The 14,139-nt window shown below is 60.8% G+C and overlaps 2 protein-coding genes across 3 annotated transcripts; both read left to right on the top strand.

Annotated features, from left to right (window-relative positions):
• The first annotated feature begins 25 nt into the window (after positions 1-25).
• USB1 (U6 snRNA biogenesis phosphodiesterase 1) lies at positions 26-6,901 on the top strand. Of its 2 annotated transcripts, none has more exons than XM_087740119.1 (7): positions 26-826; positions 1,111-1,165; positions 1,301-1,484; positions 1,959-2,012; positions 3,184-3,289; positions 4,746-4,829; positions 5,124-6,901. In XM_087740119.1, the coding sequence occupies exons 1-7, from the start codon at positions 26-28 to the stop codon at positions 5,226-5,228; spliced, it is 1,389 nt and encodes a 462-aa protein (XP_087596245.1). In that variant the 3' UTR covers positions 5,229-6,901. The 2 variants fall into 2 exon arrangements, with proteins under 2 accessions (XP_087596245.1, XP_087596246.1); XM_087740120.1 differs by lacking the exon at positions 1,111-1,165 and adding an exon at positions 955-1,106 and having other exon boundaries at positions 669-826.
• Positions 6,902-7,325: 424 nt separating this feature from the next.
• MMP15 (matrix metallopeptidase 15) lies at positions 7,326-12,680 on the top strand. Its single transcript, XM_087740114.1, has 10 exons — positions 7,326-7,593; positions 8,727-8,875; positions 9,128-9,250; positions 9,360-9,667; positions 9,902-10,063; positions 10,185-10,408; positions 10,542-10,680; positions 10,923-11,073; positions 11,193-11,308; positions 11,559-12,680. The coding sequence occupies exons 1-10, from the start codon at positions 7,465-7,467 to the stop codon at positions 12,008-12,010; spliced, it is 1,953 nt and encodes a 650-aa protein (XP_087596240.1). The 5' UTR covers positions 7,326-7,464; the 3' UTR covers positions 12,011-12,680.
• Positions 12,681-14,139: the final 1,459 nt, after the last annotated feature.

Raw genomic sequence — 14,139 nt, 5'->3', positions numbered from 1 at the left:
GGCCCACGGCACGGCCCGCTCCGGCATGGTCCGGTCCGACTCCCGCCTCCCCCCGGCTCCCCGCTGTCCGGGCCTCCCACCGCCGGGCCGAGGCCGCCTCAGGGAGAGGCGCGGCGGGGCCGCGGGCCGCGGGGGTGGCCGGGGAGCTCGGAGGCCAGCCGCCGCCGCCGCAGCCCGCGGCGAGGCCCGTCCCGCCGCTCGCCTCTCCCCATGGGACGGCTCCTCCGGCCCCGCCGGCCTGCGGACAAACGCGGTGACGGCGCCCCGAGGCCTTCACCGCCGCCGCCGCGCCGGGAGGCCCCGCGGTGGGGTGGGGGGGTCCCTGCCCGGCCGGGGCCGCCCCCGCCCCGACGAGGCCCACACAAAGGGCGGCGGCGGCGGCTGGGCCCCTCACCTGCGGTGGGAGGCCCCTGTCAGCCCGCTCGCCGCCGGCGGGACCGCGGCCTGCGCGCTCCGCCCGAGCCCCGCACTGGCGTGGCGGCGGTCGCCGGGAGGAAGGGAAGGGAAGGGAGGGGAGGGAAGGGGACGCCGGTGCCGGCGGCGGGCGGGCGGGCGGCGGTCGCGGGGTGCGGGAGGGAGCGGAGCTAAGCGGAGCGGAGCGGGCCGGGCCGGCCGCGGCGGAGGAGGCGGGGCGGGGCGGGCCGCGGCGGCTGCCCCCTGCCGGGCCGCGCCGACAACTGCGCCCCCGCCGCCGACACCGGCACCGCCGCGGGGGGGCCGGGCCCGCCATGAGGGCCGCGCTGGTCGGGTACAGCAGCTCGGAGGAGGAGGAGGAGCAGGAAGGGGGACGCCGGGGCGGCGGCGCGCAGGGGCCCCCCCGGGCCAGGTGGGTGCGGCGGGGGGCGGCGGGACGGGCCCTTCGCGCGGGGTGGGGGGACGGCGGGAGCGAGCGGGGCCGGGTGAGGAATGCGCGGCCTTCCTCCGCCTCGTCATCCTCCTCCCCGGTCCCTGCAGCGCCGGCCGCCCCCGCCTGCCCGTCCCCGCCGGCCTGCCGGGCGATCCGGAGCCAGAGGAGGCCGTTAGCGACGACAGCTCCCAGCACGGCGGCCGCGTCCGCGGCTTTCCCCACGAGCGGGGCAACTGGGCCACCCACGTCTACCTGCCCTGTAGGTAACGGCGGCCCGGGATGGGACCGGGAGGGGAGGCCGGGACGGAGCCCAGCCGGGTGAGTCCCGACGAGCCCCCGGGGTCATCCGATGCACGGCGGGGATGGGAGACCCGTGGGACCCGCCTGTCCCCGGTGGGGATCCGCGGCCGGCGCTCCGGGGAGCGGCCTGGCTCTGACCACGCTGCCCCGCAGACAGAGTCCAGGAGGAATTCCTGGAGCTGCTGGAGCTCCTGGTCTCCCGCGCTCGCACCTATGTCTCCTCGCTGGCTGCCATGGAGGAGTTCCACCTCAGCCTCTCACAGTGTGTGGTGCTGCGCTACCACTGGATAGACCCCTTCGTCCGCTCCCTCAAGGAGCGCCTGGCCTCCTTCGACAGGTAGGGACGACAGCACTCCTCACACCCTTCATGCTTCCTCAGGGTCTGTGTTTCACCAGCACCGGCACCCTAAGTCATCTCTGGGAGCCGGTGCTGCACCAGTAAAGCCCTGGGGAGTTTTCCTCTCTGCCTTGGGATCTGGCACCAGACAAGTCAGGTCTTGGGTTTCAAGGATGAGGCCAGAGCTGTGCCATCCTGTAAACCACAGATGGTTTCATCGCTTACATCTGGCTCAGGTGCCTGCTGAGCATGAGCTGCTTCAGGACTTCTGTCGCTGACCGGGCTTCAGAGGGCTGGAAACCAGGGGGGAATGGATTAATTTGAGTCCAGAAAGGTTCTGGTTGTACCAGTTTAGTCCAGTTGCAGCATGCATTTGCCTTTATCTTTCCACAGCTCGGTAGAAATCCTGTCTCCTCCCCATCTTCTTTCTTTTCTTTTTTCCCACTAGCTAAAATAGGATCTTTCTTATTTCAGGTTCTTCTGTGTGGCTGACCAAGTGAAGGTTTACACCAACCAGAACAAAACCAGGTGAGCGAGCAGCAGGGCAGCCTGCCTGCCTGGGAGAAGGCTGGGCAGGGTGCTAGGTGGATGGGAAGTGTCACCCACCCTGTGCCCGTGACGGGGCTGAGCCATGTGATGGGGCAGTATGCGATCACCTTGTCTCCAGAGGTTTCACACCTTTCCCTGCCACTTTCACAAATTTTTAGCTTCAGCGCTGATTCTCTGCAAGCCATTGCTCTTGTTAGTGATGGGTGAACCTCAGGCTGCAGGGTTTCAGTCTTCTGAAGAGATCTGTTCATAACATGACCTGAGGCAGGCCTTTCTGCTGGGGTTAGATTCATGCTATGGTTTCACAGCAGCTAAAGGAGGCAGCTGTGTTCACTGCCATCTCCCATCTGGTCGGTTTTGTGGTTTCGCGAACCCTCACACCAGCGTGAGCAGCCTGGGGCGAGCAGAGCCGGGGGCCACCTCTTTTGGCAGCAGTGCCGGTCATGAAATTGTAGTGCAGGTCTTCCAAGAGCTGGGGAGAAATAGCTTCAATGGTGCTAATTCTCGTGGGCGTCAGCTCGGAAGCCTGATTCCAACTGAATGCAATTAAGTAGTTTAAATGTCAAAACAAAGGTGATTAAAATTGTGAAAAGTTGCTGAATCTAGCAGGAATGGCAGCCCACGATCGTCATGGGTGGGATGAAGTGAATTCTGGGTGAGACTTAGTCTTCCCCTCCCCTCCTGGAGTCTAGAAAGCATCATCCAGATACTCCTTGAGGAGGTACCTCTTTGTCACGTCTCTCCAGCTTGGTACTTCCTGTTCCCCACTTCCTCTCCCACCGTAAAACCCCTACGGCAACTTCCGCTTCTTGAATGCAGCTCCTGCACGGCATGGCACTCTGCTGATGTACCCATTGAGTGCATCCTTTGCCTGGAAAACGAGTTTTCATGTCCCAAAAGGTGCTGAGTTAATCTAGTAAATCTACGTGCTATATCATCCGGTCCTTCTTCTCCCTGCTACCATGTCTTCACTTCTGTTTTTCTTGAGAATATGGCCCGCATCCTTCAATGCTTAAACCTGGCATTCCTCAAATTATCTTTTGTTAGGGGGTAGGGAATTTGCCTGGTAGGAATGAAGGGCTAAGTATACTTGTGTTCTGCTTTCTGCAGCATGAAAGGGTGCTTGCTGTCTCTCCTTGTCTTTCTTTAGGACCTTTATTGGCTTGGAGGTCTCCGCTGGGCATTTCCAGCTGCTGGAGCTGGTCTCAGAGGTGGACAGAGTTCTGGAGGAATTTGACCTTCCCACGTTCTACAAGGTGAGGGTTCTCCCACTTACTGCCCTGCCAGTCCAGAGATACTGGCTGGTTCATTGCAAGAGGTCCATGAAATGGTCACCCTAAATAAACAGGAGTGGGGAGGTTAGACTCTGAAATGATTTCCTCTGAGCCGGTCAGTGATGCTCATACTTAACACCCTGAACACGATCTTGCTGAGAATGGGACTAGCGCAAGTCTATGACTTCTGTATCACGTCTTGTTGTCGTGGTTTAACCTGTCAGGCAGCTAAACACCACACAGCTGTTCACTCATTGCACCCCCGCCACTGTGAGATCGGGGAGAGAATCGGGAACAAAAAAACGTAAGATTCATGGGTTGAAATAAAGACAGCTTAATAGGACAGAAAAGGAAGGGAAAATAATAATAATAACAACAACAACAAAAACAACGATAAAAGAATATACAAAATAAGTGATGCATGACGCAATTGCTTACCATCTGCCAACCGATGCCCAGCCAGTTCCCGAGCAGCAGCCCCCCGGCCAGCTTTCCCCTAGTTTATATACTGAGCATGACATCATATGGTATGGAATAGCCCTTTGGCCAGTTTGGATCAGCTGTCCTGGCTGTGCACCCTCACAGCTTCTTGTGCACCTCCAGCCTTCTCAGTCAGTAGAGCATGAGAAGCTGAAAAGTCCTTGACTTAGTGTAAGCGCTACTTAGCAACAACTAAAACATCAGTGTGTTATCAACATTATTCTCATACTAAATCCAAAACACGGCACTATACCAGCAACTAGGAAAAAAATTAACTCTGTCCCAGCTGAAACCAGGACACTTGTGCAGTAGAGTAAGGATGTTAACTATCTGGTGGCTTCTTGAGAATTGGCTTTCTGGGGCGAAGGACCAGACCGTACATCATGGTCGCTGCCCTGCTGTGCGTGGAAGCAGAGTTGTCCTAGGATAGAATGGGCTTAGGGTGAGCACTGTGGGACTGAGGGCGATGCTCATGCCTCTTCCTTGGGCAGTTTCCTGGGGCATTAGTCCAGCCTCTTTGCTTGGTACTAGCGTTGTGGACAGGTTTTGGATTTTGAAGGGCCACACCCTGATTTCTCTGTCTCCAGAGCTGAGCAGGGAGGTCTTGTGGGTTATTCAGAAGTGACCTACCTACCCACCCCAGGACTGTCCGTGAGAGGTTCTCTGTGCACTTGGAAAAGCTTCTGCAAAGTTGACCACAGGGAGGCTAGGAACCAGGCAGCCTTGCCCACTGGTGTCCAAAAAGGCTGGGGTGGGGGCCCTAGGACTCATCTCACCTCCAGCACTGTCCATATCAGCTTTGAACTGTTGAGCTGGCAGAGGGAGCTCCCAGCTTTGGGATCCTCCTACCTCTGCGATCCCAGACAGGGCAGCATCACACCAGATCTCCCACTGTGGCTCCATGCATTGAGCAAAGCCTCCTTTAACCCTCACAATCTGATGCCTGTTTTGTCTTCAGGACCCATCGTTCCATATCAGCTTGGCCTGGTGTGTCGGGGACCTGTCTGGCAGGCTGGAAGGGCAGTGTCTGCAGGAGCTCCAGGTGCGTCCCCAAGCAGTGTGGAGAGCAGGGGAAGAGCAGAGCTGGCATCCAGCCAGCTGGTGTCCTGCCGAGGGTGGAGAGTAGGAAATTCTCTTCACTGAGCAAGACAACTTTACTGGGTTGAAAGAAGAGAAGCTTTTGGGGGGAGCATGAGCTAAATCACCCTCCAGAAGGAAGTCAGAGACTTCCAGCCACAAATGGCCTCGTCTCTGACTTGGTTTGGAGAGGAAGCTGCTGACTCCTTCCTCTGGCAGATCCACCCTCCTGGTCCTGACTCCTGCATCTGTTTTCCAGGACATCGTGGATGGATTTGAGGACTCGGCGCTCCTGCTGCGTATCCAATGGGAGCAAATCCACTGCAAGTCAGGGAACAAGTACTTCTCCTTCCCCTTGAGGTAGGGGCCGGTGGGGCTGTGCATTTCAGAGCCTCGAAGACCCTGATGTTCAACCAAGGACTGTTCTCCAGTGCAGCTGAGTGATGTGGGCTGTCACGCACCTCCCATGCTCTTCTTGCCTTCTCAGCATCTCTGAGGTGTTTGTGGCCTCAAGTTGGGCTACTTCTGAGTCTGAGTTGCTGGATGAAGAAATGTTTGTAGCAGATTTCATCCTCACCACTGTATGTGCTGCAGTCAGCACTGGCGGTTCCAGCCATCCCACGGTTGCTGATTTTGCTGATTTTTTAAAAAAAAGAAAAAAAAAATCTCTATAAAAGCCATATATGCCTTATGGGAAGGAGGAAGAAGGTAGCGTGGGAAGCTGTTGCTAAAGGGAGAGTGTCTCGCATGGTTGGAAATCGCACTGCCTGATTGTCGGGAGGCTCTGAGCATGCTTTGAGTAGCAAGAAGCAAGGACACGGAGCTGGACTGTCTCACCAGAGCATCTCCCTATTGTAAGCCAGCTCAGACAAGTTCCTGGGTCATGTTCTGTGTCCCTCTCACACTGCTGCTGCCTCTAGAGAAATTTCAGTATCTGATCCTTTTGCCCAACAGCAAAAGATAAAATCTGGAGGGGAGAAGTTGGAAATCCCTTGTGTTTCAGTGCTCCAGGCTGGGTCTAAAAGAAGAGCTTTGGTTTAAGATTGTGCGTGCCATAAGCCCAGGACTTTCTTGGTGTGCTGCTTCTCCCAAGCTTGCTGCCGTGTGTGGACGAGCCCAAGAGAGGGCAGTGTCAGCTTTTGCCTGAGCTGGAAGGGCAATGTCCACGGGCGAGTCAAGGGGTGGCAGCTCCTGCCCAGGCTCCGTGCTTTGTCCCCATGGGAACAGCACCCCTGGTGCCATGATGACCCTGGGGACGGTGGGCTGGACTTCGTCCCTTGGGAGAAGCTCCTTTTTAATCCTTTTGTTTGTGCAGGGAGGCGGGCTGCAGCCTCTCAAGTATTTGGAGCAGGATACCAATGTGCTGTCCTGAATCTTTCATTCCACATCTGTCTGATGAAAGACTCCGGGACTTCTGAGCAGTAAAAATCTGTCTCCTCATGTCATAAAATTGCTTCCGTGGTATATTTCAGCTGTTCCCTTCCAGACACGCCCAGCTCCTGCAGACTTCAGATGAGACGATGCCTGCAAGTGCTTCTGTGAGCTTGGTGCTGTGCTGCCTGTCCTGGCACACGAGAGAGCCTGAGGCCTTCGTGGCCGTGGGAGCATCTCAGCACAGGTCGTGATGCCTACCAACACCCGTGCGACAGCTGGTTTTCAAAATCCTTAACAAAATTCTATTAAGTCTGTAGCCAGTTAGTTTCTGGGATGGGGATCTGCGTAATAAGGCATGTGATTACACCCCGAGTTTTCTTTTGGGGAAGGGAAAACAAAGATGGATATACTTAGCCCCTGGGGACTTCCGGTGAAACTGGTTCCAGCACGACCAGTTTCTCCATGGTCCGAGTCCAGCAGCGCCAGGTTAATGCTCGACTAGCGGCCCCCGCCCCAGCGGGGCCCGGCTTGGCACATCGCCCCGTTTTGTAACTGCGGCAGGTGTCAGGGACCGCGCTCCTGGCTTCAGGGACGGGGCAGGGAGCCGGGCTCGGCAGCAGGGCCACGGGGGCAAAGTCCGGGGATGGGGGGCGGCTGCCGGCGCAGCGTGCGAGCGGCCGGGAGGGGCGGGCAGGCCCTGGCCGCCGGTGGGCGCCGGGCCGCGGCTCTGGCTGCGCACGCCCGCGTGAGCAGGTGTCGTGGGGGTGGGCTGCGTGTGTGCGTGGGTCCGTGTGATGGCGCCGCGGCCCCGCCCCTCGCCGCCGCGGCCCCGCCCCTCAGCCCGGCCCCGCCCCGCCCGCTCCCCGCCGAGCCGAGCCGCGCCGGTGTCGCCGCGCCCGCGTCCCGCCACCCTGCTGCTCCCGGCGGGCAGGGCAGGGCAGGGGAGCCGAGCCGAGCCGAGCCGAGCCGAGCCGCGCCGCGCCGCGCCGCGGTGGCTGCCCATGTGCTGTTTGCCGCCGGCCTGATCCCGCACACAAAGGCGGGTCGGGAGGCGACGGGCCGCGCCTGGCAGTGCCGCCCATGCACCGTGCGCAGCCCCCCGCGGCGGCCCGGCCCCGGGCCATGAGGGCGGCGTAGCTCCGACACCGCCGCGCTCGGCCCGGCCCGGCCCGGCGCGGCCCGGGGACAGCCGCGGACCGGTGGGGACGGCGGCGGCGCGGCCCGGTATGGCAGGAGGTGGCGGCGCCCCCTGCCGGGCGGGCGGGGCGCCGCGGGCGGGCGGGCGCCCCCCACCGTTCCTGGTGCTGCTGGTGCTGCTGGCGGCGGCGGCGGCGGGCGAGGAGATCAACGCGGAGGTGAGCGGGGAGGGCGGGGGGGCCCGCCGGGGGCACCCTGCCCGCTCCCTACTTGCACCTGCGGCCGCCGGCGCTGCCTGCCCGGGACCGCCGGGGCAGGCAGCGCCGGCGGCCGCAGGTGCGGGGGGGGGCGGGTCGCCCCCCGGGGCGGCGGGCAGCAGCCGGCGGGGGAGAGGAAGCGCTTTGTGCCCACGCGAGGCTGCGGCGGGGGAGGGGGTGAAAGGGCCTTTGATAAAGTCTCTGCTCCGCCAGCCTGCCTTGGGGGGGGGGAAATGGTAAAAAAATGAATAAAAGATTTAAAAAATTTTCAAAATTAAAACATTCAGCCATTTTTTTTTAAAATTGGGAAGTGAAAAAAATTGGAAAGTGAAAACATTAAACGGAATTTAGAAAAAAGAACAAAGTTTTTAAAATTAAAAGAAAAAAATCAGAAACTGAAAGTTAAAAGGAAAAATTCAAAATTTTAAAAATTAAAAGGAAAAAAATAAAATACAAAAATTAAAAGTAATAATAAAAATATTTTTTCTAAAAAAGTAATTAAAAAAGACAAGAGGAGGTGGAGGCTGGTGCAGGAAGGAAGAGACTCGGCGCGCCCCAGCACCCCCTCCTGCCCGCTGCTCTTCTGCGGGGCTGGCAGCCCCCGGGGCGGGGAATAGGGGCGAGTGGCCCCCGGGCAGCTGCCAGCCCCGCAGGACAGAAGCCCCTTTGTGGGTGGAGGGCGGGTGGGGCAGGCGGCTGGCCCCGTGTCCATCTGCAGCTCCCGGGGGACAGTGGGGAGATAGGCGGCCCGCGGGCAGGCTGGCCCCCTGCCTGCTGCCTTCTCCCTGGGATCAGGGTGGCCGACAGCCCCCTGGGATTGGAGGAACCCCACACACACACTTGGTGGGGCAGGGCTGGGGCTCTGTTCCCTGCCTCCCAAATGCTGCTTGCGTGCTCCAGCTTGCCTGCCCTGCCTGCCCAGGTGCGGCATTTGCCCCTGGCAGCTGGCACAGACACCCCATGAGGGGGGATAGGGCTGGGGTGGCAGTGGGTGGTGGGCCGGATCCTGCCTCGCTGGGGTCTCAAGGAGCTCCAGGTCCCCCTGTCGGGCTGTTCCCCTCCCACAGCCTCACGCTCGGCTCTCCCCGGCGCAGGCATGGCTGCGGCTCTATGGCTACCTGCCGCAGCCCAGCCGGCAGATGTCCACCATGCGCTCAGCTCAGACCTTCTCCTCGGCCCTCGCCGAGATGCAGAAGTTTTACGGCATCACTGTCACCGGCGTCCTGGATGAGGAGACCAAGGCGTGAGTTTCTCCATGTCCTCTTGCTGTAGCAGAAGGCAGCTCCACTCCCTGGCTCTTTGGCTTTGCCTGCCAGCCCCGGAGCTCTGCCTGCACCTGGAAATGTGGGTGCTGTCTCCCATGGGAGCTGCATCTCCCCTTTTGGGGGCTGTACCCCTGCAGCCAGGACACCTCCCTCGCTGTCCACGGCTGCTGTAACCCCTCAGGGACCTTGGCCGTGGTGGGCTGAGCCCTGGCTCGATGCCCTCCTGGCAGGTGGATGAAACGTCCCCGCTGTGGAGTCCCAGACCAGTTTGGGGTGCGGACGAAGTCGAACATGCGGCGGAAGCGGTACGCGCTGACAGGGCGGCGCTGGAGCCAGAGCCACCTCACCTTCAGGTACCCAACATCTCTGGGGCTTTCCACCCTCCAGCCCATGGAGAGCCATGGGTGCCCTCGGGGAGCGAGTGCTGTCCCGGGCCATCCCCAGTGAGCTCTGTACCCCCAGCATCCAAAACTACACGGAGAAGCTGGGTCGGTACCACTCGTACGAGGCTGTCCGTCGAGCTTTCCGGGTGTGGGAGCAAGCCACACCACTGGTTTTCCGGGAGGTACCCTACGAGGACATCCGGCAGAAGCGAAAGAAGGAGGCTGACATCATGGTGCTCTTCGCCTCTGGCTTCCATGGAGACAGCTCCCCCTTTGACGGTGTTGGGGGCTTTTTGGCTCATGCCTATTTTCCTGGTCCTGGCATGGGGGGGGACACGCATTTTGACTCGGATGAGCCCTGGACGCTGGAGAACACGGATGTGTCTGGTGAGTTGAGGGCCAAGGAGGTGGTGAAGGCAACCAGAGGAGCCTGGTAGGCCCCTGGGTTTGAGGGCAGGGGGATGTGCTGGTGTGGGCAGGAGTGGCAGGGAGAGTGGCTCCACCGTGGGTGACGCAGGCAGCTCCCACCGTAGCACCCTCATTGCAGGGTGTTGGGGCCAAGGACCCACCCCATGCATCATGTTCTCCACCCCGTCTTGCTGATGGTGCCTTTCCCTTCAGGGAACAACCTTTTCCTAGTGGCTGTGCACGAGCTGGGGCACTCACTGGGCTTGGAGCACTCCAGCAACCCCAGTGCTATCATGGCCCCCTTCTACCAGTGGATGGACACGGAGAACTTCCAGCTGCCTGAGGATGACCTCAAGGGCATCCAGCAGCTGTACGGTGAGGAGATGGGTGGAGGATCAGCCCAGAGGTGGGATGCTGGGCATGTGCATGGGGAAGCCGAGGCACGGGTGATGCTGGTCTGCATCACCCCATCCCTTCTCTCACCCACCCAATCCAGGTACCGCAGATGGGCACCCTCAGCCCACCAAGCCTTTGCCCACCGTGACACCCCGGAGACCTGGCAAGCCAGACCAGAGACCCCCTAAACTGCCTCCCCCGGGGAAACCCGAGCGACCCCCCAAACCTGGCAGCCCAGACCGACCTGACCAGTACGGCCCCGACATCTGCGATGGGAACTTTGACACGGTGGCGGTGCTGCGTGGGGAGATGTTTGTGTTCAAGGTACCTGCCGGGATGTCCTCCTGCCCCTTCCCTGGGGATGTGGTGGGTCCCTAGGTGGGAGGATCCCCCAGCAAGATGCCTGGCACTGGGACTGTGTCTCCCCGTCCTCTTCCAACACCCTATTTCCCACCAGGGCCGGTGGTTCTGGAGGGTCCGGCACAACCGGGTGCTGGACAACTACCCCATGCCCATTGGGCACTTTTGGCGGGGCCTCCCTGGGGACATCGATGCTGCCTACGAGAGGCATGATGGGAGGTTCGTCTTCTTTAAAGGTGAGCAGGGAAGCTGGGTGGGAGGGCCAAGGTGCAGGGGGGACCCCAGTGCCCCTCCAAGCTGCTGAGAGCTGGTTGGCTTCATCCCATCCTGATCCACCTCCCCAGCTGGAGCCGCTGCCTGATCCCAAAGGGATGGGGTGGCCGCAGGCATCGTACCCGCATCCCTATCCACATATGCACCTGCTGCAGCAGCTGGGCATTGCCGCCTCACCCCCCTTCTCGGTCTCCTCCCCCTCCAGGTGACCGGTACTGGCTCTTCCGAGAAGCCAACCTGGAGCCCGGGTACCCGCAGCCCCTGGTCACCTACGGGCAGGGCATCCCCTATGACAGCATCGACACAGCTGTCTGGTGGGAACCCACAGGGCACACCTTCTTCTTCCGTGGGGACAGGTGAGTAGCTCTGGGGTCCTCCTCCCTGCTCTGCTGCCTCCTGGCCCCTGGCAGGAGTGGGCATGGTGGGTGGCGGAGACCGCCGTGCTCCTCACCTGCTCACCACCTCTTTCCCCCAGATACTGGCGCTTTAATGAAGACAGCCGCTCAGTGGACCCCGGGTACCCAAAGCCCATCTCCGTCTGGGTGGGCATCCCTCCCTCACCAAAGGGTGCCTTCCTCAGCCCAGATGCCTGTAAGTAGAGGAGGAGAACAGGGCTGGGCGGTGGGGGGAGACCAGAGGGGATGGGGTCACCCCTCTGGTTGCCTGGCCATGTGGGATGGAGGCCAGGAGGGTGCCCAGGAGTTAGCAGTGAAGCCTTTTCTGAAGGGTTTCACCAGTCCCAGAGCAAAACCTGCTGTCCTGGGTATCTGCAGGGGTGCCCAGGTTGTGGGGTGCCCTGTGCCTGCCTACTTACCCCTTGCCTCCATCTTCACTCCTGCAGCTTCCACCTACTTCTACAGAGGCACAAAGTACTGGAAATTTGACAACGAGCGGCTCAAGACAGAGCCGGGTTATCCCAAATCCATCCTACGGGACTTCATGGGCTGTCACACAGAGCTGGTCCCAGACCCCCATCCCCGTTGGCCTGATGGGGACCGACCCCCCTTCAACCCCGAGGGGGATGGGCGAGCTGAAGGCGAGGAGGAGGAAGAGGAGGAGGAGGAGGAAGACGAGGATGATTATGGCAAGGGTGGCCGCCAGCCAGGCGGGGACGTGGATGTGGTGGTGCAGATTGATGAGTACACGCGCACCATGAGCGTTGTCATGGTGCTGGTGCTGCTGGTGCTGCTGCTCTGCATCCTCGGCCTCATCTACGTCATCGTCCAGATGCAGAGGAAGGGTGCGCCCCGAATGCTCTTGTACTGCAAGCGCTCCTTGCAGGAGTGGGTCTGACCCTGGCTCCCTGCCCAGACTGCCCCTACCACCATGGTGCTAACAATGGACCTGACCTCCCCCTCCCCTTGCCCCTCCCCATGACCTTGGCCCCTCTTGCCCCATTATTGCTTGATGGCTCCAGCCTCAAAAAAGGGGGGATGCCCATCTCTCCCAGCCCCTCCAGAACAGCTGGGCTGGGTCACAGCGGGCTGGAGGGCATCCAGGTCCTGCCTGCTCCCTGGCGCCTGCCCCAACCCCCGCTGTGACCATCAGGTTGCCACCCATCATGTTGCACCCACCTCTGCCAAGGGGGCCCAGCAGAGTCTCTTCTGCCTGAACCTGCTGAGCTGTACCTGTGCTGCATGGGGTGGTGAGCAGGTTGGGGGCTGCTCACAAGTGCTATGAGCTGGCAGGTCTCAGCTGCCAGCACCTGCAATGGCAGGGAGGTGCAAGGAGAAGGGAGGGCCGATCTCGTAGCCAGGTTTCCTGTTGAACCACGGGGATACAGGGATGTGGTGCCTAAAGATAGTGTGAAGGGGGAGACGCCACCTTTGCAACCCCCTGTGGGCTCAGCTTAGCCCGGACCCTGCCGCTGCCATGGGGTGCAGCCCTGGGGTCATGCAGTCCCGTGGGCAGGGCAGCGGGCACAGCCATCCTGTATGTGTATTAAAAGGGTCCGGTGCATGGAGAGCTGTGGTGCCGTCCTTTCTGCTGCGGGATGGGGGCAGGAGCCACGTGGGCTGCCCTGTGCGAGGTTTGGCAGATTTTATGGTAGCAGGGACTTGCCTGGGGGCTACCAGTTTGGGCGGGGGTGTCAGCAAAAGCAGCCCCCCTACCCTGGCAGTGGACAGAGCTGCCTTTCACCAGCTCCCACAGCAGTGGCAATGGCCTTGCCAGGAACACAGCGGGCCTTGTTCTTCCCTGGCCAGCACCATGCTCCAGCCCTGGGGCGGCCACCTCCATTCCCTGGGCAGGGGCCAGTGGCTGCAGCAGCCAGGGGACGGTACATGGTCCCTCCTGGAGCTGGTTTACCAGGTGCTTTGGCTCCCTGTCCCCATGTGGCCCTGATGTGTTTCCTTGGGGGAAGGAGGCGGCCGTATCCTGTCTCGCTGCTGCTGTCTTGGCAGAGGAAAGCAGGAGGAGTCGTGACCAGTGCAGAGATCGGGGAAATATTTGTGGGAGTGGGAAAGATTAGACCGGGGGGGGTGGGGGGGTGGATGTGTGTGTAGAAAATTGGCTTTATCCAGGGAAAAATGTTGCTCAGCCTTTAATGGGAAGGAAAATCAAACCACAGCAGGCAGCATGCAGCGGTGGTGGTAATAGTGGCTTTTTTGCCTTTACTGGTAATGCTCACCAGGGTGGTGAGCCGGTGTCGGGTTTGCTCTGGAGCCGCAGGTGCAGCCTGGGCAGCCTCGGGGCGGGTGGCAGAGGCCTGGCACAATTCATACACTGGTGGGGAGGCAGGCCATGCTGGGTGGGGGATTGTATGGGTCTGACCCATCCCTGTGGGACTGACCCTATGGAGTTGGGGGGTAGGGGCTCTCTCTATGGGACTGGACTCACGGGACCAGCACCTGGACAGCACCTGTGCCTTCCCTGTTTCCCCACAGGGCTGGTGGCTCTGACACACGGCTTGGTGTGGGGAGCATGAGCCCCCCCCTGACCTGCTTCCCACTCCCTGGGGCTCCAGCTGCCCCCTGCCCCCATCCTCACCCTGCCAGCCCTGGCGGGAGGGGATCCCCCCTTTACATGTGGGGATGAAGCCTTTGTGCCCTGCCCCCATCCTTCCCTCTCCCCAGGATCCAGAGCTGCTGGCTCAGCGCCCAAGACTTGGCTGTAGCCACTTCCTGGCACTAAATTACCCTGAGCTGCCCCACCATTCGTCTGCCACTAATTACTTTAAAAGGGGAGGACCCATGCTGGCTCTCACCCCGCTTTCCCCGGACTGCCAGTGCTGGGGGCAGGGGGGACCCCATGGCCTGGGCCACCCATCCCCTGCCCTGGCCTCCATCCCTGCCCACATTGGGCAGCCATTCCCAGCCATTAGATGATTCCCTGGGAAACACACTTGGCTCAGACTCAGCACATCACTGCAGCCAAGTGAGAAGCCAAAATCGGGGACAGAATAACCCGGGGGGGGGGGGGCA

The sequence above is a fragment of the Nipponia nippon genome, unplaced genomic scaffold, assembly GCF_047370975.1.
Source record: "Nipponia nippon isolate SJK-2023a ecotype South Korea unplaced genomic scaffold, ASM4737097v1 scaffold_7, whole genome shotgun sequence".
In the NCBI taxonomy this organism is placed as follows: Eukaryota; Metazoa; Chordata; class Aves; order Pelecaniformes; family Threskiornithidae; genus Nipponia; species Nipponia nippon.
Note: the sequence above shows the minus strand (reverse complement) of the source record. Positions and strands in the feature narration are given on the sequence as shown.